Source organism: Aulonocara sp. 'chitande type north' Nkhata Bay, linkage group LG7 (genome assembly GCF_057382095.1).
Source record: "Aulonocara sp. 'chitande type north' Nkhata Bay isolate Kocher_YH1m ecotype deep benthic linkage group LG7, A_spYH_male_GT1.1, whole genome shotgun sequence".
In the NCBI taxonomy this organism is placed as follows: Eukaryota; Metazoa; Chordata; class Actinopteri; order Cichliformes; family Cichlidae; genus Aulonocara; species Aulonocara sp. 'chitande type north' Nkhata Bay.
The window spans coordinates 49669863-49696990 of record NC_141350.1 but is presented as its reverse complement, the minus strand read 5'-3'; the positions used below and the strand labels follow the sequence as shown (position 1 = coordinate 49696990).

Here is a 27128-nt window from a genome sequence, read left to right as displayed (position 1 = left end):
AGAAGATGCTGAATATGGAGCTGCCAGGCAAAATGAGAAGACAAAGGCCTCAGAGGAGAATCATGCGAAGGGAAAGATGCAAAGGGCTGATGTGGCCAAGGAGGATGCTGATGTGAGATGGATGCAGACGACCAAACATAATGAAAGGGAACAGCTGAAGGAAGAAGTAGAAGCGTGTAATAATGTGTACGTGATTTTAATTATGTCTCTTCTGCTGGGTTATCTATGAGACCAACACAATATCGGCAAAATAATTTTTTATCTTCAAAGTAAGACGTAAATAAAGTCGAGAACAAAAAACAAATAAAAAACCCAAAACAACAACAACAATAAATGCAAAAACATTATTTGCATAGACACGCCCCTGGAAACCTGAGAAATAACAGAGCCTCATATCCTCAATGTTCTGCGTGACCGCACCAGCGGGACGGTACAGGATGGGATGAGAAGATGCTCTAACACGCCCCTCCCATCCGGGGGGACAGCTTCCATGTGATCTCTCCCTCTCCCCTCTCTGTCCTGGCTTTGACGTCAGACGTGCTCCTGTTCGATTGCCATGGCAACATCGCCCCCCATCGCCCCTCCTCTTCCCTCCCTCTCCTCTCTCTCTCTCTGCTCTGGTGAGGTCCACAATGGTACAGCCAGCATCTTGCAGCACAATGGTTGCAAGGTGGTGAGCTGAGGGAGAGTGATTCAGCATCAGCAAACCTCGGTTCGGTCCACCTCTGCTTCTTTTTCCCCTTTCTCTCTCGTCTTCTTTTTCGGACCCCTTTTTCCCTCTCACTCCTTCGTCACATCAATGATTTTTTTCATGAAGCCTTCAGCAATGGTCTCCGCAGTGTTTCCCGTCGGGATGTTTTGAAAAGGACAGGCACTGGACTGGGATCGTCATCAACTGGCACGGAATGGTAAGGCCGGACGGATTTGTTTTATTTCAGTGTGGACGCGATGCTTGGATCTCGTGCCTGGCCGGAGGGTGGAGTGATGAATATTGATCGAAAGGGAAGGTTAATGAAGTACACTAGTGATGCCTCAGTGAGGGGGGGAAAGGGACAGCGATTGATAAATAAATAAATAAATAATCAACCCCATCTTGTGTCATTCACAGCCGCGTGTGTTGTTCTATAACTCACTAGCAGCGCTGTGAGGGATTTCATAACGACGCGAGCCCTGGCCTGACAAAATATCTCGCATCTTGCATTGCCTTGAACGCACATCATCGGTAATAACATCATCCAAATCGGGTGAGAGAGAAGGGGTGCGCGTGTGTGTGTGTGTGTGTGTGGGGGGGGGGGGGGGTATCCAGGCTACCTCCCTTTCCATACATCCATACAGTCTGATTAGTCGGTGTTAGAGCGCTTTATGTATGTTTGATTGGCGGCTGAAACTGGATGTTGGCTGAGTGATGCTCTTCATATCTCTTCATAGCCTTACACAGGATACATATTGGAGGCCTACATGCAGGGCTTGTCCCTCCTCCTCCCCCTCACAAGTCAACTGCGCACCTTGTGCATTATGCAGACCATCAGTACTTCACAGAGATGATGGGTGGGGGGGCTTGCCTCATATCTTTCATAAATGCTGCAAAACTGTGTCCTCGTGCAAACAGCCTGTGCTATAGTGGTGATTTATTGGCCCATATGGGTGTTTCTAAGAGTCACGGTTTTGCTGCTGTGATTGTTTATAGTGTATATGAAGAGAAACAGTTGAAGTAATTTCTGGGCTGTTTGTCATGAAAGATGAACTTCAAATAATCCTAATCCTGCAGACAGAGAGAGAGAGAGAGAGAGGTGCTGTTCAGCCCTAATGTGGGCTGCATGCTGTGTAGTGGATTAAATGAGATGAAGCTGCAGAGGAAGGTAATTTCTCTAAATCAGCTTTGTCCTGAGTGCTCGATCATTGGGAAGGCATGGTAAACCCACCTGACCCACTGCACTTATTGCTCAGGTATGCAGGCGTGAGCAGGGCTCTCTGTTCTATTACTATTTCTTGTTTTTGTGCAGGCCCATAGTCATGGACTAATTCCTGGCTTTATGCTGTGCAGTGGAGTCAATAGATGTTTGAAGGGATCACAACAAACTCTTCATGTTCACGACAGGAGGAAAATAGAGTTTTCTTTTTTCTTTTTTTTGTGCCGTGACCTTGGGTGCTGAATTATTCAGGAGCAGGCTTCCATGTTTGTGAAAGTGCTGCAGGGAACAGGCTTAACAGTTAAACAAAGCTTTTTTTATGGGTGTCTCTGCAGCAGCTGAAGAGTTGCTTTTTTATCTCTTTTTTATTGGATAAATAGGCTAAAGGTTCTACCCTTTCTCCTCCTTGTCATCTTTAGCTGCCAAAAAGGAACTTTTTTCCCCCAAAACACCTCAGGTGAATTTCAAAAGTAGCTCTAGCATTATATACATTTATATTTTAAAAAAACAACAACAGTCTGTTTGATTTGATGTGATATTGACTGGCAGTGAAGCAGCTTGTTTATATAACGGAGCATCATCAATAGAAATGGTCACCAGTAGACTAATATTATGCTGCACCACTGCACTCATTTTTTTCCACCATTCTGTTTTTGTTTTGCTGAGTCTGGAGCATCAGTGCAATAATCCTTTGTTATGTAATAAAATAAGGCAATGCATTAAGTTGAGATAATGGAGGGATTTCAGGCTTTATTAATCAGCAAAGTAGGGAATGTTATCTTCTAGCTATTATTTGATTGGTCACTCCAGTCAGTTTCACACAGTCTGTGGTAATGTCTTCAAATGTCCCGTTTTACCCAAATAGCGCTCCTAGTCTTAAATATATTCAGCTAGCAATGCTATATAACAGCAAAGTCATTACAAATGAAACCACAGGGAGGAGAGGAATGAATAAACAACAAAAAATAATCATTGAAATTACTGTCCAGTTCAAGGTAGCTAGTCTGAAGCTGAAAAAAACCCCCATCTTCCTCCTGATAATCAGTTACTTAAATATCCACATCAGTCATCTGAGGGCCTGTCTGTCATTGCTCTCTTTTATGGAAGGTCAAACTTATCATTAGATGAGGATGGAACGCTGATTTAGTCTGCCATCACCCATTGACCCCAGCTGAGCATTGTTCCTAGCTGTGGATTGGTGCTAATAATCCATATTACAATGCCAGCTCAGTTATTAACTTGGATGAATTCAATTCAACAGTTGTCTCACGATGGATAATTAAACAAGAAAGGAAAAAAATATGGAAAACGCTGGCTGTGAAAAAATGTAAGCAAGTAAGGGAGAGAAGATTTATTTAGCCAGCCTGAAGTAGATTAAGAAGTGCTTGGTAAGTGGTCACACTTAAAATCACATAACTATTAGTAATGTACTAGATATAACTGCTTAGAAAGCTGACAAATGTGCTCCATGGACATCTTTCATAGCATGCTCTTATTTATTTTAGTTTTAAAAAATGAAATTCTCGCTTTGCGCCAGTTTATTCCCCCCCTGAGTTGCAGTATTGCTTACAACTACAGACAAACAGTGACAATATGCCTGCAGCATGGGAAATGCAGTTATGTAATTGGATTTGATCTGACAAATATGCAGCTTTTATTTGCCTTTACAGATAGCTGCGTGCAAGACTTTGAGCTGTTTTAGATTTGATCTCAATCTTCTCACACTGCATATGAAGATAATTAGGAGACAACAAAGGTCACCGTGGAAACCTTTGTTGGACCTGAGGGTGGAGGTTTTACATAAATTCATCAACACAGGGAGGTCGATTTTTGTTGTTTTGCTCAAACTGAGGCGTTTACAAGTATAAAAGTTCAGAAAGTATGCCACAGTTGAAACAGAGCAATAGAAATGTTCACAGTTCACATGACAGTGCTGAAAACGTCTCTGTCATTATGGCAAAATAAAAGTTAAAAGTGTTCAGGATGCCATTTTTGCAGGATGCGCGGTGTGGTCCAGCTGTGGCTCTTCTTCTCCTTCTACTGAATGTGTGTCAGGTCTTGCAAGAAAAGCTGTAAATCAGATGACTGCACTCAGCACTTGCCAAAGGTGTACATGTCGTTACTATGCAGCCTATCAGAAAACTGCAGCGTCAGCGTGGTTTTTCGGCCAGCGTGCCTGCTGTTTACCTAAAGCAAATCAGAGGATGCGAGCAAGACTACGTACGAGAGCAGAGACAGAGGAGGTGAGCAGATTTTCAGCTGCGAAGAAACAAATCGATGGGTGTCAGCGAGCGTTCGGATTCTGACACCCCTTAGATGGGTCAGTCCAAGTCTTGTTCTCCTGCCTGGGCCCTGCAGTTACTTCTCTGTTTTCCCCGAGCCCAAAAGGGGGAGGCTGTGCTGCGTTTAGCTCAGGCTGCACAAGGAAAAGACGAGGCATTCGCTGCATACTGCAGGAGAGGCTGAGGCTGCTGAACCAAGCACTCACAATGGAGCTCCGAGGGAGGGGGAGGGGAGACAATTACAGGCAGGCTGGGAGCCTGGGAGTGGGAATGGTGGGAGCGAGGGAGGGACAAAAGACAGGAAGGGTAGGGAAAAATGCAGGCTCTCATCAGTGCGGACGATGGAGGGAGGAATAAAGAAACAAGGGGGATATGGGCAATGTTGTGGTGCGAACTGGGTGACATCAACAAAAGGAGCGGAGTGGGAAGAAAGAAAAGATGGATATGAGAGCAAACATTGGTATCTGTGGACATTTTGACTGGCACATGACTGGCTTTATTGTGCTTTATCATTACTTTTTAGTAGTCAATCAGCCTGACAGCACAGACAGTGCCTGTGCTGAACAAAGGATGCGGTGGGGAGAACCATAGAAGCACAATAATGCCATCCTGTAGCAATGTGCCTGAGTTCAACCCAAAAACAGGCATAAAATGCCTGCTGAAAGCAGGTGAGACATAGCTACCACACAAAGACGAGCATCATTATTACCTGTTTCCAACACCTGCACCTTTAACACTGTTCCCTCCGGTGCTTATTATTACACTGTACCATTGGCTAAAATACTTTTTTTCTCTGTCTCTGAGGCCGCTATGTCTATCATTTGTGTCTATGAATATTTTCAAAAGTAGAAATGGCAGACATAGTCAAACACACCTTTCGATCCTGAGAGACTCTTGGTAGATATTGGCATGGCGCCCCTTGGCTGCAATTCTGCAGCTAGTAATGAAATGGACCTCCGTGACACACAAAATATATCTCATAACAGATCCTTTAATAATAGTCTGTGGGCTTTTAAACTTACCACACTTGAAAGGTCAGAGTCAGAAGAACTTGACGGTACCCCAAAGCCTCTTAGCTTTACTGCAAAGGTTTTGTACTGGTTATTAGTTTGGATAACTAATTTTAGTATTGGTGTTGACCACTTTATTAATACACACAGCCCACAAAAAAAAAACACCAGCAAAATCAGTTTTTGAAGATTACTTTTGTGTTACCTCAAACTAAGGTTTGCCTTTCCTTTGACCTGGGAGACAACTAACACTGTATCAGGACCGTGTATTACAGTAGACCACCTCCAGTTCAGACCATATTAAAAGGAATAACTATTTCACTGTATCCATACACTGTATCTGTGATTAGGTGAGTGCAGCCTTGCTAGCACTTCTTAAAAATGAATGGGTGCAAAACTGTCTACTTGTTCAGCTGGCTGGGCTTTGCACTGAACTCCTTTGTTGAGTTTGTAACTAAACACTAGCATGTTAAACTTAAAAGAGAGGAAAGACACGGTAGGAGGAGTCAAAGATGGAATAATAACCATATTCGGTCACAGCTTCACCTGTCTTAGCCATGCAGAGCAGGTGCATCTGTTGCCCCAGCTAGCAGCCTCACAACATGAGCACTGAGCACCAGATACACTGTAGAGCATCCAAGCTCTCCTTTCTGTAGCATCTGCAGATACTTTTTTTTAAATGGCCTGGATCAATACACTAAGTGTTCATACAGGGTAGAAGGGATTTACCACGAAAGTTACTGCAGGCCGCGCTCAAAACTAACTTACAGAGCGTGGTGGTCAGTTTTCTCTTTTAATCAGTTGCTCTAGTGTTTCTGCTGATCATGCACAATTTTGATAACCTGGCGTGGTAAAATATGATCTGCATTTTACTGTAGAGCTACTGTAGTTTGCCTCACCTATAGTGATAATGTGACTGGTTTGGTTTATCAAGAAAAAGCCTTCACCATTTACATTTAAATCTTTGTATATATTATAGCTGAAAATCACTGTCATACATTTAGTGTTTTATGTGTTACACACACAGATAAATACACCAATACTCTCTTTGGAATAGTTCTATGTAAAAGACTATTTGAATGAACACTATATAATATAAACCTTTCTGCCAGGTATGTGCAAAAAAGAAGCATCAGAAAATCTTAAACCTCCTACAGTTGATTGGACAAGAATTAGGAACTAATGCTGTATTTTAGGATCATGCCTCCTAACTAAAGTGATCACTAGTTGCCTGAGGTACAGTTGTACCCACAGGGGTGGATGTAACACAATGCCCAGGATCCAAATAACAAGGATCAGCTACAAATGCAGGCAAATGCATGTAAACAGCCACTCCAATTAATCCTGAGATGTACCATACATCATCTACATTAGCCCATTTTAGATAATTAAAACCTTTCTGGATTTCCATGCTGTCTTTTTCATTGTGCCGTTCTTGAGTTTCTCTAGTTGTCTCTTAATGGCAGTTGGTCACCTTTTTTGTAATCATACAATAGATTCATTTCTGTAAATGCAATGCTGCATCTGAGACAGTTTATTTACGGCCTATGTGAAATAGCCTGAATTTGTTTGCACTGCGTGATTTCTCCTCTTTTTATATGTCTCCTATTTTTTTGTGGATGACTGTTAGCAATTTAAAAAAAAGATGACTGAAGGTGACGCTTACATAAAAACCAGAGCCAATACTTGTAAAACTCTTTATTTTACTTTTTAAAATGTATTTAGAAACATTTTTAATCTGTTTTCTTTCTTTCTTTCTTTTATTTGTTAATGATTCCATTTCTACAGCCTGCTTCCCCATCTAATAATTTGGGACTTTGGACATGCATAAAATATAAAGTTATTGTTTCAGTTATCTATGTCTCTTGTTTAGTTTAAGAAAAAAGAAAGAATCAGAGCTAAATCAATGTGTTGCTGCTTTTGTGTTAAAAAAAAATCTGTATTAGTAATGATCCTTTTTTGGGAACAGTAAAGTGACTTTGTTTGTCTGTGCGCTTTGTCGTTCACTAGTTTGCTGTAAAATTGCACATCACCCACACGTCCATAACAGTTATTCAAATATGTTAAAGCAATTACATGGTCTGGAACTGGGACTGATGGAAGTTCGCTCACTTGGCTTAACTGGTCCTGCATTTAATAACTTTGACACAGGCTCACAGTTGTCATTTTCAAACTAGGAAAACAAAACAAAACAAAAATGTCAGGCATGTGTCAGTGCTACTAAAGTCCTACCGACTGCTGCGGTTTATAGTTTACAATGCAAAGACTCCTCAACATCCTATAAGGCTGTTGCTTTCTTAAGTGTGATGCAATGTAGAGTAATACTTCGGAGACAGTTCTCACCTTCATAGAGTCAATCCAGTTTTAAAAAGCACAGAGCTGGAAAGTGAACTTCCTGAAAATGAAAACTTTGTTCTCTGAGCTCCTGAAGCAAGATATTAGCACCATGCAAGGCGATTGTGGCTCAAGAGTTGGGAGTTCACCTTGTAATTGGAAGGTTGCCGGTTCGAGCACCGGCTCAGACAGTCTCGGTCGTTGTGTCCTTGGGCAAGACACTTCACCCGTTGCCTACTGGTGGTGGTCATAGGGCCCGGTGGCGCCAGTGTCCGGCAGCCTCGCCTCTGTCAGTGCACCCCAGGGTGGCTGTGGCTACAATGTAGCTTGCCATCACCAGTGTGTGAATGTGTGTGTGGATGACAGGTTGTGTAAAGCACTTTGGGGTCCTTAGGGACTAGAAAAGCGCTATACAAATACAGGCCATTTATCAAGGCATTTATGCTGCCATTAGCAAAGTTAGCTTTCTTATAAAGGCAATGAATCTGACATGAGACATTGTACTGTTGGAAACGGTATCTGCACTGCTCACTCTAAGCTGTTTTCTACACAGTTTTGTCTGATGCTGCGCTTTCCACACTCCTGATAGAAACCCCTGCAACCATATTAAACATGCCCTATACATCACAGTCTTCTGCAGAGCAAGGCTGAAGGTGAAAGGCATTTTAAAGCAGAGTAAGTCATGCTTGTAACTGCTGTAGTGTTATAAAATCCTCACTGGAATTTAAGGTCCATTCATAATAATGTAGGCAGGTCTGAAAACTCTTCACAATCTTTGAATGAGCTGAAAATCATCCTTATCCTTACTTTTTGCTTATTCAACCTCTCAATCAGCTGATGCCGGCTTGTACTGAGGAGATGTATTGCAGTCAGGATGATAAATGGGCAGTTTAAGGAGTGGTGCTGAGCATAATTGTAGGTGCAAGCAGCATTTCGGCCATAAGGACAATCAACAGAATGTAGTCACAGGGTTAAACAAACAAAGCACAAAATCTGGTGGGTTTTTTGTGTTTGTTTTGTGTGTGTGTGTTTTTAGCTGTGGGCTAACGTGGGAGGGAAGAAACTGTTGTGGTGCGATTTGTTTTGGTCTGTCGTTTTCATTGCTTTTTCGTGAATAACTTTTCCTGATAATTACCCAATCTTTCTTGTTTTTAACGACGCGCCAGACAGCCATCATTTTAAAACTGTAATCTCCAAAAAATGTTGGCTCCCAGGTAAATTGTTTATGGTCTGTACTCAGTCTCTCCTTCATCTTTCATTCGTTCTGATGAAAGTGTATTCACCATCTGCTGTTAAAAGTCTTATGGAAACGTGTTGCATTAGAAATGAAAGTGAACTGTTTATTTATATGTTTTTTAAAGCAAAGAAAGCATAATTAAAACATGTTTTACTAGTTTTTTTCTAAGGCTGCAATATTTTTAAATGAACATCTGCATGTAAATATGCTGTCAGGTTTGACAGGACTGTAGTGTGCAGGATCCCGCCACCATCTAGGTGTTGTTTACCAGCGTATACTGCTGGAAGACAAACAGTTTGGCCTGTGAGGGGCCGATGGCGCGATATGGCAGCCTCGCTTCTGTCAGTCTGCCCCAGGGCAGCTGTGGCTACAATTGTAGCTTGCCTCCACCAGTGTGTGAATGTGAGAGTGAATGAATAGTGGAATTGTAAAGCGCTTTGAGGTTCTCGAAAAGTGCTATATAAATGCAATCCATTATTATTATTATTATTATTAATAGCTTATGTACTCAGACAGGTAAAGATTAGAGCAGCACAGATACAGCTAGCCCCACGCCAGGGCTGATTCAGTGTTGACCTGTTAGAGTAACAGCAAATATTATGCTACTTAATGTGGTGACCGGGATGCTAGTCAAACATGCACATGTGGAATGACATTACTATAGTGGTTTGACGTGTTGGAGACTGTGGGCTCAAAAATCGCACATCTTTCTCGTCTCATTGCCCTTCCCTTTTCTTTGTTTCAAAACAGATTTGAAAAAATCAGTTTATGAATGATTATTAATTAATTTCTCCTAATTTAATAGCACAAATTCCTAACACACCCAACAGTGAAATTCACCCATTTACTTGAACACTTTTTCAAGTGAAATAAGCTGAACCAGAAATCTCCCACCTTCGAGTCCCTTATCTCTTTTCTAAAAGCTGCTTTGCTCCCTTTGGATTCAGCACACATATTAAAGTGGGAACTGTGACAGTATTAGAGGACAGCTAGAGTTAAAAGAGACATTTATGTCCATTTGCTCCTCGGAGAAAATTGCAGAGTCGGATCCTTTCAATGCTTTGCGAGAGACGAGGACGTCCTCCAAACTGTTTGGTGACATTTGTGTAGTTTTACAACCACATGTGAACTCCCGAACTACCGAAAAAGGTCTTTTTACCCCCCCTCCTTCTCTATTTTTAGTAGCATCATTAACATCATGTATGAACTTATTCGAAAGACGTGGTCTTTAGCCCTCTGGGACTTTCATTACCTGAAAACCCCTCAAAGATAGAGTGATTGTGGGCGAGCTCTCCCTCCAGCTTAATGTGGGAGCTACTGTCATTCAGAGCTTTCTTTCCTCTTTGCTTCACTCTGGCAATGAAAAAAAAAAAAAGCTAAAGAAAATTGGCAAATCTCCAGTTAAACCAAATTTACCCATTAGCTGCTGTTTCACAGTGAAAGCCTCGAAGCTTTACCAAAATTCACTGCACTGCTTTTATGCAAATGCAGTCTTTGATGGTACTGGCTTTTGAAAAAGCTTTTTCACCTGTGATGGTAGTGTTAAATATATTCCGCTTGTGTAATCCTCTTAGTTTCCAAACTGATATGTTCCTGTAGGTTGAAAAGGTTAACAAGTTTAGTGTTCTAGTGTTAAAATAGGAGGTTGGATAAATGCATACAGTGTCAACAGGAAAACGGTTGACATCACTTTTTTTATTTGCATTTGTGGCACTAAGATTGAAAAATCAGCAAAACATGTAGTTGCACAACATATATGTCACGGATTGATTTCTGTGACATGTCATTGTATATTGAGATCAACTATCAATGCATAAGCACACGGAGATGTTTAGCCTTAATATAAAACCTTACAGTCTTGGTAGCTGGGGATCGGTCCGCCAGGGCCTCCGCTCCCGGCTGCCGCCCAACTCACATTGCACCCGATCCCTACGGTGCCTCCTGCGGGTGGTGGGCCTGCAGGGAGATGGGCCCATGTCCCTTTTTTGGGCTGTGCCCAGCCGGGCCCCATGGACTAAGGCCCGGCCACCAGACGCTCGCCCCCAGGCACCCTCCCCGGGCCTGGCTCCAGGGCGTGGCCCCGGTAACCCTATCCCGGGCAGGGTGAATTGTTGCCTCGATGGTCTTTTCATAGGGGTCTGCTGAATCGCTCTTTGTCTGGTCACACCCTACCAGGGGGCAAAAGCCCCCAGACAACATAGCCCCTGGGATCCCTGGGACACACAAACTCCTCCACCACGATAAGGTAGCGATTCACGGAGAAATTCATCTGACAAGGATGCCCCCTGTGCGCCTCCTGAGCAAGGTTTTCTGGGCATGTCCCACCGGGAGGAGGCCCCGGGGCAGACCCAGGACTTGCTGGGGAGATTATATTTCTCGGCTGGCCTGGGAACGCCTTGGTGTTCCCCCAGATAAGCTGAAGGAGGTGGCTGGGGAGAGGGAGGTCTGGGCTTCTCTGCTTGGGCTGCTGCCCCCACGACCTGGCCAGACAAGCAGAAGAAAATGGATGGATGGATGGATGGATGGATAGATAAAACCTTACATTTGGCAAAAAACAAACACAGCATATCAGCACAAATACCTCATACCAGCTGTCAAGCATGGCAGTGGAGTGATTTGGGCTTGTTTTGCAACTGCAGGACTTAGATGGCTTACAGTCATTGGATGGACCATAAACTCCTTTTACATACCAAAGTATTTCAATTTCAAACGTGAGGCCATCTGTCCAACAGCTAAAGCTTGGCAAGAATTGGGTAATGCAACAGAACAATGATCCCAAGCAGCAAATCTACAACTGGATGAGTGAAAAAGAAAAGAATTGAGGTGTTGCAGTTGTCCGGTCCAAGTCCAGACCTCAGCAGTGCATAAATGTTTGTATGTAAACCCCAGTGAAGAGAAGATATGTAAACAAGAGTGGGCCAAAATTCTTCCACAATGATATAAAAGACTGAAAAAGTCACACAGAAAAAAGTTGAAGTGGTTTTAGAAGCTAATGAATGGGGGTACTAGTTTTTAAGGGTGCTGATCAGTAATTATTTTTTAAACTTTGGGCAGCTATTTCTTTGTCTCTCCTGTCTTCAAGCTAAGCTATCTAAAATTTAACGAACCAGATCTCACACAAAGGGCAAAAGAAAGCACGTTTAAAAAAAAATATAGATTATACTGTTAGCTTTAAATTTACATTCACACAAAACCTGTTTTAATCCATTTTAAAAGGGAAAACTTGCTTTCAGCTGTTTTGGAATTCATCAGCAAATATCTTCTCATCGTCTTTCACTCATCAATGGGACCACCTCCTCATGTCTTATTTTCAACACGCATTGATCACTGCAACCACACTGCAATGTGCTCTGATGAAGAATCGATAACTGGTCAGTTCATATTTATCGAGGACTGGGAGGTGACGAATTGTTGTTTTTCTCATTTTTATTGAGAATGATGGGAACAGAGTAGAGAGGACACAAGTGAATTTTCCTGGTGGGTTTCAGTCCCCACACGGGGAGAGGTGTGAGTGTTGTTTTGCAGAAATACAATAATAAATCTTTGTTTTGCCATTGTATATGTGACAAATTGCCACTACCCACACCCACACCTACATGTGCTCACTCTCTGCTTCTCCTCTGTTTGTGTCTTTCAGGTATTTATGAGCAGACATTTCTTATATAACTGCAGCCAACCAGTCCTGGATGTAAAGATAGCCTTTTGTCAGGTGTGTGTTCCTTACAGGTAAAAAAGGTACAGTATTCATTCACTTCCATTCCCTCTATTCTTACTCTGTATGGGTTTTTTTCCCCCCTGTGTATGCAAAATGAGCTCTTAAGCAGTTGTGTGCTCAAAAAATAATTTGAAATGTTTAATTAAGAAAAACAACACAATGTGTGCAAAATGGTTTGATTAAGAGGTTTGACGCAAATGTCCTTGAGGAGCCTTTATCAGAAGTTGACGTGTTTTCAGCCTTTTGTTGATAATTCATTATGTATATCAAAACAATTCAGCTAGCCTTGATTTTCTACTTTTGTTCAACACCTCCACTATTCCTCTTTAACTGAGGTCTATACCAAAAAGAATGCAGTATAATCTGCTCATTACTGAAGCTTAATTGTTGTCTCCACAGTGTAAATACAGAACTCAGCTGGGGTTGTGATTCCATAAGCTAAAAAGTCTTTATTTTGACTCTTTTTACATACGTTGTGTTGCTTGTTATAAGGAAAAAACACAGACAATTCAGTTGGAGCTCAGATAGATTGGGATGTTTGCACTGCACACGAGATTCTAGCTGAATGTTTAATAGCTGCTAAAGATACCAGATATATAGGAATAATCTGATCATAAGTTTGGAGGACATCGACCTTCAGCGCCTTAAAGCAGATTTATCAATCTTCCATTGTGCACAAAGAAGATGGTTCAACCATAGCAGTGCATATGCAGTAACTTTGCTTGTTTTGTGAGCTGTGTTATAATTACCAAGTCTCTAATTACCTGATATGCTTTGTTGTGGCGCCATTTGGTTGCCTGCTTTGCCCAAGTAATTACAGCCTGATTGCCGGGTGAAATGTAGTCAAGTAAGGACTAAAGCTAATGTCGTTAGAGGGGCTTTTACAGAGATTATATTTCTGCATTGAATTCGTTCAGCTGTAAACTCGGCTAAACCTTATGTCCTGTCTTGTTTATTCTACTTTACCATTTTTACCAAATATACCTTAATGTATGCTTTTTTTTTGCCTTTACAGCAGTTAAATGCATGTTATGATGTGATGCTCTTCTTAGATATTAATGATGGTTATTATGGCTATATATCATATAACGTATAACAATGATTCGATATTGATTTTAAAATGAGTAGCCTGATAAAAACAAATGTGCAGCCTAGATGTGTTACATATGCATTTTATGTCATCCCTTTGCAGGGTTTTGGAAAACAAGTGGATGTGTCATATATTGCCAAGCATTACAACATGAGCAAAAGCAAAGTGGACAACCAGTTCTACAGTGTGGAAGTGGGAGACTCTACCTTCACAGTTTTAAAACGCTACCAGAATTTAAAGCCCATTGGTTCTGGAGCTCAGGGAATTGTCTGGTAAGTGCTCAATGGTACATTTCTCTAATGTCTTATTTTATATCATATCAAGTTGTTTGATGGGCTTTGGTGTAATCTTTAATGCTCAGTTAACTCATTGCTAGCTGATTTTCTAACGTTTGTTTTTAATGTTGGAGTGAATTTGTGAGGTTTTCTGAATAATTTTGCTAATTAATATATATTAAAGTCATATTTTTTATTCTTCTGAAAAGCCTGGAGAGATTTCTTCTTCTTTGTTCATTTGCACAAATGTTTGGTTTAAACTTAATCGAGGCAAGCAGGTGCAGTGATTTTAATTGTTTGAATTATCTGTGTCTGCTGATAAATGTTAATATCTTTAATGTTAGGGAAAAAAATAATCATTAAATGATGTTTTATGTTGACATTGGGAACATAGGCTGTATATAAAAGATGGAATTTAACTTTTTTGCTTGTAGAACTGATTTAATTCGTCATGGCATAGGTTCAGTAATGTGTTGAAAACAGACATTTTGGTCCATGGTGACCTGATAGCCACACAGTTGCTACAGATTTTTCAGCGGCACATACATTATGGGAATCTTCCATTCCAATCCAATAGAGCATTCCAAAGGTGTTCTACTAGACTGAGTCACATTTGAAATGATCCTGCTGGAGGCAGCCATCAGAGGATGGGCTCACTGTGATCATAAAGGGATGGACATGGTCAGCAACAATAATCAGTAAGGCTGTGGTGGCTAAATGATGCTAAGTTAGTACCAAGTTGTCCAAAGTGTGCTAAAGGATTTTCCCACACCGCTACACCACCAACAGCCTGAGCTGTTGATATAAAGCAGGACTTGAATGCAACATTGTTTCATGTTGTATGCAGCGAATTCAGCTCAATGGCATCTGAATATTCAGCAGAAATCCCAGACTAATTGGACCAGCCAACATTTTTCCAATCTTCTATACAATTTTAGTAAGGCTGTGTGAACTATAGTTTGCTCTTCTTAGTTGACAGGAGTGGCACCCAGTGTGGTCTTATGCTGTTGTAGCCCATCTGTTTTAAGTTTCAGCATGTGTTCAGAAATGCTCTTCTGCGTGCTTTGTTTTTAACAAGTGGTTATTTGGGGATGGTTGTGCAGGAAAATCCTAGTAGATCAGCAATTTCTAAAATACTCAGACCAGCCAAACAACTGCTGCCACGATACTTAAGTCACCTTCATTCTTATGTCCGGTGTGAACTTCAGCAGGTTGTCTTGACCATGTCCATCCATCCTTTTCCACTTATAAAATTCAAGGTCATGATGGTGTTGTTTCTAAAGGCAAGAAATATGTTACAACTTGGAGAGGTGAACAGCCATTTGCATTCACACCTACAGCCAATTTGGAATCATCAGATAATGTAACCCCACGCATGTCTTTGGAGTGTGCGAGGAAATCAGAGAGAACACATGCAGACTTTTTTGCTGTGACAATGCTAACCACTGTGCCACCATGCTAGCCCTGATCCTGTCAGCATGCTAAAATACACTGAGTTACTGATTGGTCAATTAGATGTTTGCATTGACAGGGAGTTAAGCAGGCATACCTACTAAAATCCGTGTAGCTTGAGAGGCTGAAAAATAAAGCCAAAGTGCCCTAAACCTAATTCAGGCAACCAGCAGGGGGGCTTCCTTATTAGCTGCCTGTAAGAAAGATGCACTGGTGCAGAAGTCTGTGGGAAAACAACCCTTCTTCTCAGTTGATCTGTTACCTCAATAAACACTTTCCTGATGAGTTTCCAATCTTAATTGCTTGTTTTAAGCCACATTTGGACTAGAATTGATAGCAAATACCTAAAAAAGCCAAAAAGACTGTTAAATTGTTGCTACTTTAAAAGAGTAGCAACAGTAATAATACCTTGTGATAATAGTATGAATTGTAGTTGTGGTGTTTCTGAATAGACTTTCCTGAAAAAATTACACTCATCAAATATCAGAATTTTTTTTCTCTTAATGTTTTCCACAGATGTGAAGGGTGTAGTCTTATATCCTTCCCGGTGTGCTCCAGTGAGCTGGTGACATATCGTTTATTTTGAATATGGATGTATGAGCCATAAGAGCCTTACAGGGTGGGCATTAAGTGGACCCTTAATCCAGATTGCAGAGGAAGCTTGTATTCATTACAAGTCAACTCACGCACGCCCTGTCAGAATGCAGAGGAATGTCTGCCAAGCCTCCACTTAAAGGAATGCATCTTACAGTCTTTGTGAAATGACCAGACAGAACTATAAGTTATATTTATGTTAATGTTGTGTCACTGAGGGTGATATTCTCATGCCACAAACTCTCCCAGAGATGACTTGAGCTGACATGTTTTACTACAGTGTATATTGTGTCATTTTGAAGATTCACTAGCTCTCAACTCTCCTGCCCTTCACTTGACCTCTCTCATTGTCCTTCCTTTGCTTCCCATGTCCTCAGTCCCACTCTCCTTCCGCTCCAAAGCAATTTCGTGCATTTGCAAAAGAGCTTGGGCAGGCTGTAACTGCTAATGCTGGGATTGTGCCCATTTTAAGGATATTGTAGAGATGGATGGCAGGGAGTGCAAATCTAATTGAACCTGCTCTGCTGTGTGCTGCTTGGCTGTGTCCACAGCTGTCATCTGGTGTCATATGGTGCTAGCATTAAAGCAACCAAACCACATAAAACCACAGAGAATGATATAAATATCCTTGACCATATCCTGATCATAGAGATGAAATTGGTTAAACTATAAGGCCTGGTTTAGATGTTCACAAATACATAAAAACATAATAAATGACTTTGGCATGTGTTTTTATAAAGATAAAACAGGTGACTTGCTGTGTCTTAACTTCAGCATAATCCCTGACTGGGTGACATAATCATATTTACATAAACATCTGTCTGATGGTTTGCACAGATGGTTAAATGCTTACACATTTTATAACATACATGGGCTTTCACTGCAAGCAAATAATATGCATACGAGCAGACAGAGATCCAGAAGCTTGTCTGGAAAAAATCAGCAGTGACTAAGTACACATTCTGCTTCTCTTATGCAATCAGTAGAGTCTTGTCCCAGTAAAGCCTGAGAACATGCTAATGAGGTAAAACTTGTTCTTGCTTGTCTTTGCCACAGTTAAGAGTCACTCTGCTAATGTGGTCGCCCACAAAAATCCCAATGTGTGCACATCTCTGACCTTATGAGTTGGTCAGAATGAGCTTTCCCAAGCATCTTAGGAGGGATGAAGGCTTTAAGTAGTTTAGCTGGTTATGACATCATCTTTCACTCAGCTACAAATGTGATGACTGACTCCAAATCCCTACTGGATCAATGCTTTTATGAAGGCTCCACTGTTTCCATGGCCACACATCATCTCTGGCCTGCAGTCTCCACACAGTCATGGCAAACCACAGCATATCCCACCCAGCCGTACACAGTCAGATGCTTGGAAACTCAATTTTATAGCATCTTGTCAGAAAAGGCACATTTTGAAGTTGAGCCGAGACAGTGAGATGACATTTTTATGGCAGCTTTTTCTGTATTACCGTTCAGCGAAGGCCAACATAAACTGCCACAAACAGCTAAAATACCCGAGGCTTTCAGAAATTGGGATTGTGTTGAGCCAGCAAAGCACCCACTCTGCTGTAATGGTCATCAAACTGGTGGAAGGAAAGGGCATCTACATATAACACACATTCTGCTGTGTGGTTTAGTTTCATTGGTAACACTTTAGATAGATAGATAGATAGATAGATAGATAGATAGATAGATAGATAGATAGATAGATAGATAGATAGATAGATAGATAGATAGATAGATAGATAGATAGATAGATAGATAGATAGATGAAACTAAATACTCTTACTTTCCCCACACTAATTAAGAGGGTAAGTTGTAACCACTTAGCAGTTTTAGCAGTTTATTGTTTTTGTTTGGTATTCAGGTGCGTATTAACACAACACTAAGAAAGAAAGACATCATCAATGATCTTTTCTCAAACTGAGAAAGAAAGGAATCGGGGTGTTGCACTGGGCCAATCAAAGTCCTGACTTCAACCTGACTGAAATGCTGCAGCGGGACTCTAACAGAGCTGTGAATAAATGAATGCCAGCAAACCTCACTGTAAAGGAGACTGGTCCAAATTTGCTCCATGATGATGTGAGAGACTGGTAAAAGTCACAGAGAAAACACTTACTTGACTCTGTTGCTGTTAAAAGTAGTACAACAAGCTGCATGTTGCCTTAATTTATGTTAAATAAATAATTTCTTTTTACCATGACTGTGAATACAAAATGCAGAAATAAATACAATAATAATTATTAATAAAAAAATTAATTAATTGAATATAAGATTAGATAAAAAATTCAAATAATAGTAATAATAATAATACGATATGAGAGTAAACTCATTAAATTAAAAAATAATGTATACATTTATGTTTAATCACAGTGTGTCATGGATTTAATGGGCTACTTATTGATTTTAGTTTTATTAAGTATATAACTTACTATTACTGTAATACACAGTTTTCACACAGCTAGCAAGTTATAATTGAGCCCTATAATCTTCATGTATTAATAAGTTCTGATTTATATTATTTTTACAGAGAGCCTTTCATCTATTTTATCCTTTTGTGTCAGTGACTATTGACATTAAGCCATGGATTGTTGCAAGAGGAATACTGATCTCTGTGGTTTGTTTTCTGCAGTGCGGGCTATGACGCTGTCCTGGACAGAAATGTAGCCATCAAGAAGCTGAGCAGACCCTTCCAGAACCAGACCCATGCCAAGAGGGCATACCGGGAGTTGGTGCTCATGAAATGCGTCAATCACAAAAATGTAAGCGATTCAAACGAGAGGTAACAAAGGACCAAAGGAAAATGTATCCCGACTTGAATGAGATGCAGTTTAAAACTGCACCCCAGTCTGAGTCTATTTCTGGCTCCTGCTAAATCCCTTTGCTACAAAAGCAGACAAGTCGCAGCGACGTTATGACCGTGCTAAATTCCATGCCTCCAGAAATGTACTAAACTGGCAAGAGACTGAAACAGAGAGTGCTTCAAGGCATGGATGTAATCACCAGTGCCGCAGTTTGTGCTCTTCTGCCTCTTTTTTCCATCCTCCACATTTATCCCCACTTTGTTTCGTTTCGCCTCTCTGGTTTACTCTGTCTCTCACTCAGCGGTGTCCTTCAAGAGGGTCATTACTAACTTGTGCCCACAGTCCCTTGCTTTAATGTCTTTTCTTGTATTTTTACTGCTCATTGTTGACCCTGTTCATGCTGTTCTCTTTTTCAGATTATCAGTTTATTAAATGTCTTCACACCACAGAAATCATTAGAGGAATTCCAGGATGTGTAAGTATACTCAGGAAAAAACTTAGCAAGAAAACGAAACATGTGTTCATTTAAAATGCCAGACAAAATACAGGGAGTCTATTTACACTACATTAGGTGCTTATTACTCCTTTGCACCTCATTCGTTTTTGACAACTATTCGAGTGGAATCAGTGAACGTACTGTAGGTGTAATGTGAGGCAGCCGGAGGTGTCCTGTTTCCATAATGAATGATAAATGAGAGTGAATTCACTTTTAGAACAATATCTGTGTAAATAGTACCAGAGTGAGAGTTATCGGCCCACGTGGAGGCTTTCAGTTTCTCAGCAGTAACTCGTGGGCCACACATCTCACACGTGTGTCAACCATGCATAAATTAAACTTTTTTTGTTTTTGTTTTTTAGGTATCTAGTGATGGAACTAATGGATGCCAACTTGTGCCAGGTGATTCAGATGGAGCTTGACCATGAGAGAATGTCCTACCTGCTCTACCAGATGCTGTGTGGTATCAAACATCTGCACTCAGCCGGCATTATTCACAGGGTAGGAGAGCAAGCCTGCTCTGTCTTCTTCTTCCACTGCTGGATTTGGTTTGTGTCGTGTGCTTTTAAATCTTCAGCAATGTCAATATATTGCACACGTTTTGTGCCATCACCTCAATCGCTTTAGTGAGAAAACGCTACAGAGACCAGGGCTGAGAAGCGGGAACAAGTGCGCACTGGACTCTGCAGGTTTTGCGTGCCACATGCATGAAGGCAGACAGCATTTGCATTTGTAGAAAGCGCCTTCCCTATGTCAACAATAATTTAGTCCCGACATTGCTGCAGTTCAGAATTACCTCCTGTAAAATAGCAAATTGTTGTTCTAACACCCCGAGTTGTGTGAGGATCAAACAAAGAAAATATGTGTTGATAGAATTTTAGAGTTGCTGGAAGGTTTGTTATCATCAGAGCGAGGCAGTCTAGTTCATCCTCGTTCTTTCATTTCCCTTATTTTCCACGTTTTTGTTCTATTCCCTTAAATGAAAAACTGAAGTATTATACTAAAGAGTCTCTTACATGAATCATTAACAAACAATAATTGTTAATAGACTTTCTGTGAATAACAGCAGGAAATAATCCTTAATATACATTTTTTCTCATTTCCTATTGCTTTTGCCAGGATCTCAAACCAAGCAATATAGTGGTGAAATCAGACTGTACCCTGAAAATCCTGGATTTCGGTCTGGCTAGGACTGCAGGCACCAGTTTCATGATGACCCCGTATGTGGTGACCCGATACTACAGAGCCCCAGAGGTCATACTAGGAATGGGATACAAGGAGAATGGTGAGATTAAATAGAGTCATGGTATTTAATTTTTATTAGTATTAGTATTTGTTTTTAGATCCAAGTACAACTGTAACTGTACACTGCAAATTGTAAATAAAAACAGAATGTGATGATTTGCAAATCTCATTAATCCATATTTTATTCACAGTAGTACACAGAAAACATATCAAATGTTTACACTGTGAAAATGTGCTATCAAAAAAAATCAAAAACGCTCAAGCTAAACAAATGGCAGGAAAAGTGGTACAAAAAATGGTAATAAAGTGGTAATAAAAAATTTTCTAATATGATTATATCATCAATTACACTTTGTAGTTTATTGGCACTTTTTTGCACTTGGTTATGTTCTTGCTGTGGCAGTGAGCCAACATAAAACTGATGTGGGGGAAAGAAGCCTTTGAAATGTTTACATTTTAAGAAGCTAATTACGGTTCTATGTGTTTTTAAACCATCTACGATCTGAATAATCAAACTGCTCACATGTGCAGATGATCGTTTGATGATGATTCCAAATTAAAGTGTCATATCATTAACTTTAAAACCTTATCAACAATTCTGGTCAAGTGACTTAAAGTGCTGGAGTTATGAGTCACTGATTAAAAGCCCCCAGAACACGTGACTGAGTGCCAGCCTCAGTGACTCATTAGCCATATATCTCTGAAGAAGGGAAGCCTGAAAGCTCCAGGGCTTTGAATTTCCTGCCACTAGTTAGTCTATCTAAGGCGCTGCTTCACTGTACTTCACTCTGCTCTGTCTATCTCTGTATTCCATTCTGATTTGAATCCTGAAACATGCCTCTCACTAATTATTCCTCTCTCAATTAAAACCAGTTAGCATCTGATCACTAATGCCAGTCTATGAGCTGTCTGTGGACAACACTAACCTTTGCTTTCCCTCCTTGTGTTTTGCTCCCTCTGTGTCTCATCCTCACCTCTATGCGTGCAGTGGATATTTGGTCGGTGGGGTGCATTATGGGAGAAATGGTGCGCCACAAAATCCTTTTCCCTGGCCGGGACTGTATCCTTGTTAATAAAAACAGATCAATTCTTTGACTGTGGCTTTTTACATGTTGTAGTTTTGCTCATAAAAGTCAAGTGACACTCACACTGAAAATAGTTTTTTTTAGTTTAAAGTATAAGCAACCATGTTCAGTTTTGATTGATTGTGATGCTCTCTGAAAGCACCTGAGAGTATCTGGAAGTGCTATGCCAGCTAAGGAAAAAGAAGCTGCCGCCATGCAAGCAGGTAAAGATCTTAGAAATATAACTTTTAAATGGTGTTTTGGTCAAGCAGATACTGAGCCTGATGTTTGCTGTATGTTACTGAGGTGAACTAAACCACACTCACATCTGGCTGGCTTGTAACACAGATTTATAGCAACAACAACTTATCTTCTTTAACGCTTTTCACTTAACCTAGTAACATCATAAAATGCTCTTTTCAATGCTTTTTTTCAATGGGAAGAGGAAATTCTTTCTTACCTTATTTCTGAATATTTAAATGTGTGCTCTTAGAGTGCTACCTGGTGTTTTCTCTTGCAGTGATCGGGGTGTGCTGCATCCCTGAGAAGACTTCCTTTAGTAGGGAGGATTTGTAAAAATAGTCCCTGTGCTGGAGTTGAGGACATATGGGATGAGCACATCTACATGTATGAGTCAGGAATGCTAATTAAATATTCAGTAATGAGTGAATAATATTGAGTATTCCCTTTGAGCATGTGAACTCAATTAGCAGTAGAAAGTTCAAAGGTTGAAAGTGTAGTCGATTAGCACATAGTAATTCCCCTGTAATTAAATGAAGTTATTTGAAATTACAATGTAATTATATTCACCCACAAATACTTAAAGACAGATACGCAATTAGGGGTGTCAAACAAATGCTAAAATGCTTAAGTAAAAATTAATTTTAAGTGCAGACATCAAACATTTTCCCATCTTACATCGTAAACACACTGTACTTTTCAGGCCAGAGGTCTTATTATGGATTGGATTAATGTTGCCTTTTGATATCTTTATTTAATATTTATAAAGTTGATGTGCATGATGGATGTTCTATTATTCAACTGTCCTTTTATTCTACCAATATATATGTGATAAGGACTGTTCCCACTCACCAACTTATGAGAAAACATAAATACCATCAAAACTTGTAGGTGTGTGACCTTATATTGATGGAGCCAAGTCGAACTTGATTCATTTTCTTTCACAGTCACTATTCAAAAATAACTTTCAATTTTAAATTTTAAAGTTAAGGCTACTCCAAAATACAAAAGCACAACATGCTTACAATGTAAGATTGGCACATTTTGTTTACTTTTCTACAAAATTATGTAGAAGTTAGTAGTTAGTGCTTGCAGTACAATTTGTGTTTCATGTCTAAAAAAATCCTCAGAATTCTGGCACTACGTAAAGTAACTCATGCTGTAATTAAAATTACTTACAGACTACTTGAATTCACTTACAGTATATTCTTTTCTATGTTTTGTGTAAAATCCTGACTTGTCATTCCTTATTTTAGTGTACCTACCTTTACGTATTTTTAAGTAAATATAATGACACTGTAATTTCAAAGAAATACAATGAAATGCCATTTATTTACAGGGGAATTAGTAAAGAGCCATATTATAATCTGTTACCTTAGCAAGTAATTAAGATGAAGAATAAAGTGCTATAGGTGGGATAACCTATATTTTACCAGTATCAAATCACACATGCCTTTTAAAGACTGAACCCAAAGAGCACCATAAATTCAGACACGCAGATTGGCTACAACCTACTGCTGTAAGGCTTGTGTCTCATCCCCAGTTGAAAACAGTTTCTAACAAATACACAATTTAATTTGGAATTAGAGGTAAAAGATTCCAACCCTTTGCCTGAATTCAGGGGGAACAAATGGCAGTGAAAGCGAAGCCATTTTCATACGTTTTGTCGTTGTCACAAGTCTGAAGCAAACCATCTCCTGTTGTGTTTTCACGTGTCGCACACAACAGAAGATTGCGTCAAAGTTGTTCTCACCAGTATAAATACTCAATTGATTTAGGCGGGGGTGCTGCCTGAATACAGAGTACTGGGTGCAGGAGACGCAATGCCCTATTGTTTGTTGTGAATCCATTAAACAGTTATCTGTGCTATTCCCCGTGAGGTAAAGACCATTTAATGTCTGACAGCACTTAGGCGCTTGAAGGGATTTCTTTGCACTTTGCATGCAGATCCAGTGCCTACCTGTTCAAATATGAAACATGAAGCTCACAGGACTGTTTGCAGATTCTTGTAATTGATTCACTTTTTGTTGTTTAGGAACCTCGAGCAAATTCTGTTTGAGGGTCAATATTCAGATAATTAACACATTTATTAGGACCAGAAAACAAACAAAAAGTAGCACATATATCATACAGTGGTAGTACCACTAACTGTGCTCTCTTTTCATGTAGCTGCTAGCGTTTTTGACAGTGAACTGAGATTGATCACAGCCACACATGGCAATGGTAAAGGTAATACTCTGCTGTCTGCAGCCCTGAGCACTGGGTCCCTGAAAGATTAATGTTCTGGAAAGCTAGAGAAACCCAGCAATGAGTCAAGCAATATCTTTCTCCGCTGTCTCTGCTCCCAAAATGACCTAAAAATTCGTATCATTTCATCACTCCATACCTTTTGCTTTAGATCAATAAAGTAGAGTCATGCACACTTTTGTTAATCTTCTGCTTATAGATCAGTTCTGGACTGGTACCCTGTTGTCGCAAATCTTAATGTATTTCATTGATTTTTCAACTTCTACACGTCCCAGAGTGTCTGTCAAATGATACAGAGTAGGTAAGAGACTACCGGTAAAAGCCCAGTGGGCTACAGGGTTACTGGTTGTTCTGTGATGGATGAGTGGAGCAGTGTGTTTATTAATAAGTTATATTGGAGGTCTTGGAGGAACCAAAGGTGGATTTTACTGTGGTCAATAAGCTTGAAAATATATTCTCTCTAGAGAAGGTGAAATGATTTTAACATTTCCTTCTGTACAGAGGTCTTTTTTCTACTTAGTAATCATACAGCCACCATTACCTCCTTTGCTCTTCAAGTTTTAAAATGTGGTTGACTTTTGTTTTAAAGTACCTCTCTGCAGAAATGATTAAGCACTGATAGTTCGGATAGCATTGCTGACTGGTGTTGGCCTATTACAGATGCACTGTATGGACACAAGTATTGGGTCACGCTGCTTAATCTTTGAACTTGGGTGGAATTTTGTTTTTGTTTTGTTGCCAACTTTGTTGCCACAGGGGTATAAAACCAAGAAAGAATGGGTGGTTCTGAAGAGCTCACTGAATTTGAGTGTGGTACTGTAATAGGATGCCAGCGTTGCAATAAGTCAATTTGTTCCCTCCCAGATATTCCACAATCAGCTTCCACAATCTTCCACTCCCCCATGAAGTGGCAGACCATGGTTGCCAAGTGCTGAGGCACATAGTTTGGCACTCCAGACCTCCTTTGGCATTAACATCAGCACAAAAACTGTGTGTTTGGAGGTTGGGGAGGCATTGGTTTCCAAGGCCAAGCAGCTGCATGCAAGCACTATATCACTAAGTGCAAATCCAAGTATCGGATGAAGTGAGTAAATCACTGGGTTCTGGAAGAAACTTGTTCTGTGGATGGGCGAATCATGGTTTTCTATCTGGCAATCTGAAGCATGAGTGCATTGCATTATGCCAACTGTAGAGTTTGATGGAGGAGGGATGAACTACAACAGAGTCTGTGAGCCAGGCCCTTTTGTCCAACAGCACTCTGTGACCTTCACAAAAGGTCTTCTGGATGAATGGGCAAAATTCCCACAGGCACACTTAAAAATCTTGTAAAAAGACTTCCCAGAAGAGTGGAACCTGTTACAGCTGCAAAGGAGGGACCAACTCCATGGCTTTAGAATGGGATGTCAGAAAATCTCCCGTGGGTGTAGTCAAATAGGTAGCCTAAAACCTTTGTGTATACAGCACATATTGGTATTTCATTAATGTATATGTTATGATATACTATAGCAAATTAGGCTCGAACAACCCAAAATAGCTTGTTGTCCAAACAGGGCTTAAGGTTGTAGTATAGCTCAAACTGTTCCAGGGTGTTTAAGCATTATGTGCTAACTCTTTTGTCACACCTAATAAACAGCATTTGTTTCTTTTCCTTTTCTATTTTCCTAAAAAATAAGTTAAATATATTACACAGCATTAGTGTGTTATTTGATTTTCTTCTGAAGTAATAATGGTACGTTTGCAGGTACTCTATTTCTGGTTGAAATTCTCAGTATTTCTAAATGGGGACTTTAAATTGGAGGCCAATGTGTTTGTGTCACTGGTCTGCTTATAATGTGCCTTAGAGTATCTTCACCCTGACAAAAAAACCCTCCCTGACCATTTTTAAAAAATGTAAACACTTTGCTATTTGAAAAAACGGAGAAGGAGAAATTTTCATTTAAAGAAACACGCAACACATTTGTGCCAAGTAAGGAGACACAGTTTAACAATTACCAGTGTGTTCTGTATTTAATTGTATTAAATGGATCAAATTACAAAGTGACTGGGTTGGCTCCTAGAGAATTGTTGTTGGGGTGTACACCCTCTCTGCAGCTTTACAGAGCTTCATAGTGTTTTTTTAAACACGGTTGAGCTGTCTAGCCCCAGTGCATTGCTTTAGCTGTTAGCCGGGGGCCTGTTTTCTACAAAAAAAGAACAAAAAACAGCTGTGATGACTCACTGTAAGCAACCTGCCCTAAGGACAGATGCAGTTAGCAGATAGCTGGTGAACATCTGGTCGCTAAAGAGTCACATATTCCTCTCAGCAAATGTTTGTGTTTGTGTGTTTATGTGGGTGCGTGTGACCTTAGTGGACATGTGGTCAGTCGGCTGCATCTTTGGAGAGTTGATAAGAGGGACAGTGCTGTTCCCTGGGACGGACCGTATCCTTCCTCCCTCTGTTAGAAATGTAAACCTGAAGGCAGCAGGAACCCTGCAGCGTTTTTTCGAGGGCAGTTGCGAATGACTCTGAGTCTATCGAGTGTCATGCGTTTTGGCACTGACATGCTGAGAAAAAACAAAAAAAATCACCTCGAGGTGTCAGAGCGAATCCAACTGCTTGCTGAAGAGCCGTGGATAAGAGTCTTAGTGGATTAAAAAACCCCGCTTTACTAGGCACTGGGTGGATCATGGCCAGTGTGCAATAGAGACAAAACGGAGATGGAAGCGTGAGACGTTCCAGCAAAATGAAGTAATAGGGATCTATAGTGGCCTCTGGCAGCTCTCTGCCCTAACTGGCACTCGGTGTGAGAACATTAGGAGGAGAAGGTTTGGAGTGTGTCGAAGGCTAAGAGAGGAAATATTTGTTGTAAGGAAGGAAGTGAAAGAGAAGCTGATACAACTGGACACACGGCTACATTTATACCGTACACGTGTCTTTTAATCCAATCAGTCATGTTTTCATCAAAAGGTTTATTATTATTTTTTTATTTTTAGAAACACTTAACAATGGCTGGAGACAAAGAAAAACAAAAAGAATAAAAGGATTATATTAAAATAGAAATCTTGTGTTTTTCACCATTTAGAAGTCAGCTGGGGTTTTTTCCCTAATCCTAATGAATACTTCTTTTGGTGGTTAAGTGGGAAACAGCTGATTTGA

General features: G+C 40.4%; 1 protein-coding gene across 7 annotated transcripts in view; it reads left to right on the top strand.

Annotated features, from left to right (window-relative positions):
• Positions 1-657: 657 nt before the first annotated feature.
• Positions 658-27128, top strand: part of mapk10 (mitogen-activated protein kinase 10) — a 38833-nt gene continuing 12362 nt past the window's right edge. For 5 of the 7 annotated variants that reach the window (XM_086301019.1, XM_086301018.1, XM_086301022.1 and 2 more), the window contains exons 1-8: positions 658-908; positions 12411-12482; positions 13681-13850; positions 18529-18658; positions 19117-19175; positions 19559-19697; positions 20316-20481; positions 21430-21501. In XM_086301019.1, the coding sequence (XP_086157145.1) occupies positions 906-908; positions 12411-12482; positions 13681-13850; positions 18529-18658; positions 19117-19175; positions 19559-19697; positions 20316-20481; positions 21430-21501 (811 nt within the window). In that variant the 5' untranslated portion in view covers positions 658-905. Of the gene's footprint in view, positions 909-12410; positions 12509-13680; positions 13851-18528; positions 18659-19116; positions 19176-19558; positions 19698-20315; positions 20482-21429; positions 21502-27128 lie in introns of all 7 variants that reach the window. The other 2 variants (XM_086301021.1, XM_086301020.1) reach the window with 2 other exon arrangements.